General features: G+C 40.3%; 1 protein-coding gene across 1 annotated transcript; it reads right to left on the bottom strand.

Annotated features, from left to right (window-relative positions):
• Positions 1-4: 4 nt before the first annotated feature.
• Positions 5-3,005, bottom strand: LOC116349989 (histone-lysine N-methyltransferase, H3 lysine-79 specific-like; the record flags this gene model as incomplete). Its single annotated transcript, XM_031781698.1, has 1 exon — positions 5-3,005. A coding segment is annotated over exon 1 (2,916 nt), but the record flags the coding sequence as incomplete, so codon positions are not given.
• Positions 3,006-3,011: the final 6 nt, after the last annotated feature.

Raw genomic sequence — 3,011 nt, 5'->3', positions numbered from 1 at the left:
TATCATTGGCTTGCACGTCTTCATGTTGATTTGTATCTGTCGACGATTGGACTTCGCCTGGTGTTTGTGTAACACTGACACTCATGTTCAATTTTCGTGGTGTTCGTTTTGGAGTCATAACTTTTACATCGCTACTTTTTTGTTGACGTTTTGATAACCGAGTGTTGGTTGAACAACATTTGGCGTTCATCTCAATTTTGGCTGGCGTTGCAAAAACGGCGGACACTTCTTCAGTTGCTTTGATCTCATTTTGTGATTGGGTTGATTCAGAATTAGATGTACCGCAATCGAGCTGTTTGTCCGCTTCCAAAGATTGTTCTGGAATGGCATTTTCTGCAACAAATGTATTGCTATCGGCCACTTCAGATGATTGCTCCTCAGTTTGTACAGGAATGGCATTTTCTGTCTGTTTGGGAACATTGAACTTTCGTGGTGTTCGCTTTGGTGTGACAGATGCAAGCTCGGAAACTTTCTGCGAACGTTTTGTGTATCGTGGAATGGTAAGGGCACGACTCTCATCCGACAACAAAATGGCCTTTGCTGGTGTTGATAATGGGTCGACATCAATAATGTTTTGTGGGTATTCTGTGTTTTTATCTTGATTATCAGATGATTCAGCGTCTTTGACAACCTCTTCTGTTGGCATTGAAATACATTCAATGGCGTCACCATTAGACTGAGTTGCTTCCAAATCGGCTTCAACTTGATCCACATTCATTTCTTCCTCAATTTGTTCTTCAACAATTGCCATATCATCTTCGGTTGATTTATCAGATACCACATCGGATGGCTCTGTGCTTGGGTCTGACTTAGTTTTATCCAAAACCATTTCGGTTTGTTCATCGGAAGATGTTGTGACTGAAACATCCTCGGAAATTTGATCGTTGGTTTGCACGTCTTCATGTTGATTTGTATCTATCGGCGAATGAACTTCAGGTTCGCATGGAGTTTTTGGAACACTGACACTCATGTTCAATTTTCGTTGTGTTCGTTTTGGAGTCATAGTTTCAACATCGATATTTTGTTGTTGACGTCTTGATGAGCGGGTTATGTTTGAACTACATTTCACGCTCATTTCAACTTTGACTGGCGTTGCAAAAACGGCGGACACTTCTTCAGTGGCTTTGATCTCACTTTGTTCTTCTGGCGATTTAGAATTGGATGAAGACAATTCGGGTTGCTTTTCTTCTACAGAAAGTGTACTGCAATCGGCCACTTCAGAAGATTGCTCCAGAGTTTGTTCAGGAATAACCTTTTCTGTCTGTTCAGGAACATTGAACTTTAGTGGTGTTCGTTTTGGTGTGACAGATGCAAGTTCAGAAACTTGTTGTGAACGTTTTGTGTAACGTGGAATGGTAAAAGCACGACTTTCATCTGGCTTCACAATAGATTTGGCTGGTGTTGACAATGCGTCGGCATCACAGATATTTTGAACGTCATTTTTATCAACATTCTCGACTTCTTCCTTTGGTGTTGAAACGATTTCAACAGCTTCATCACAGGATTGTGTTGGCTCAGTGCTTACAACTATCGAAGTTTGATCCAAAGTCGTTTCGTTTTGTTCATCAGAAGAAGTCATAATTGAAACGACATCGGAAATGTCAACATTGCTTTCATTTTGAATTGAAATTGTCGATGACGGAACTTCAGGTTCGCTCATACTCACGTTCAATGTTCGTGGTGTTCGTTCGGGTGACGCTCCACAATCAACACTTTTTTCTTGACGTCTTGATGATCGAGTGTTGGTTGAACTACATTTCACGCTCATTTCAACTTTGGCTGGCGTTGCAAAAACGGCGGACACTTCTTCAGTGGATTTAATCTCACTTTGTTCTTCTAGCGATTCAGAATTAGATGAAGACAATTCTGGCTGCTTTTCTTCTACATCAGCTGTATCACATTCGGGCTGTTTGTTCATTTCAGAAGATTTTTCCTCACTTTGTTCAGGAACATTGAACTTTCGTGGTGTACGTTTTGGTGTGACTGTTGCAAGTTCAGAAATTTGCTGTGAACGTTTTGTATATCGTGGAAGGGTAAATGCTCGGCTTTCATCCGGCTTCATTGTGACTTTTGCTGGTGTTAATAATGTATCGTTATCATTTGACTGAGTTACTTCCACATCGGCTTCAATATCATCCACTTTCATTTTTTCCTCAACTTGTTCGTCTTCAATGAGCGCATCTTCTTTTGCTAATTCAATGTTTTCAGACACCAAATCTTTTTGCTCTGGTTCAATAATTGATGTTTCGATCTGTTTGTCCACTTTGGAAGACTGTTCTTCAATTGTGGCTTGCTCGTCCTCATTTTGAATTGTTTCAGACGATGATTGGACTTCTGCTTCGCATGGAGTTTGTGGAACATTAACACTCATGTTCAATTTTTGTTGTGTTCGTTTTGAAGTCATGGTTTCAATATCGATATTTTGTTGTTGACGTCTTGATGACCGAGTTATGGTTGAACTAGATTTGGCAATTATTTCAACTTTGGCTGGCGTTGTAAAAACGGCAGACACTTCTTCAATGTCTTTGGTCTCACTTTGTTCTTCTGGCGATTCGGGATGCTTTTCTTCTACAGCAAGTGTACTGCTATCGGCCATTTCAGAATATTGTTCCTCAGTTTGTACAGGAATTACCTTTTCTGTTTGTTCGGGAACATTGAACATTCGCTGTGTTCGTTTTGGTGTGACAGATGCAAGTTCGGAAACTTGTTGTGAACGTTTTGTGTAACGTGGAATGGTAAAAGCACGACTTTCATCCGGCTTCACAATCGACTTTGGTGTTGACAATGCGTCGGCATCACAAATACTTTGAACGTCATTTTTATCAACATTCTCGATTTCTTCTGTTGGTGTTGATACAGCTTCATCAGAGGATTGTGTTGCCTCTTTATTGATGTCTGTTTGTAATTCATTTATAACCATTTCGTTTGGTTCATCGGAAGATGTTGTGACTGAAGCATCCTCGAAAATGTTATCATTGGCTTGCACGTCTTCATGTTGATTTGTATCTGTC

The sequence above is a fragment of the Contarinia nasturtii genome, unplaced genomic scaffold, assembly GCF_009176525.2.
Source record: "Contarinia nasturtii isolate CC-2019 unplaced genomic scaffold, AAFC_CNas_1.1 Cnas_scaffold_3229, whole genome shotgun sequence".
In the NCBI taxonomy this organism is placed as follows: Eukaryota; Metazoa; Arthropoda; class Insecta; order Diptera; family Cecidomyiidae; genus Contarinia; species Contarinia nasturtii.
This window is presented reverse-complemented; position numbering and strand designations above follow the sequence as displayed.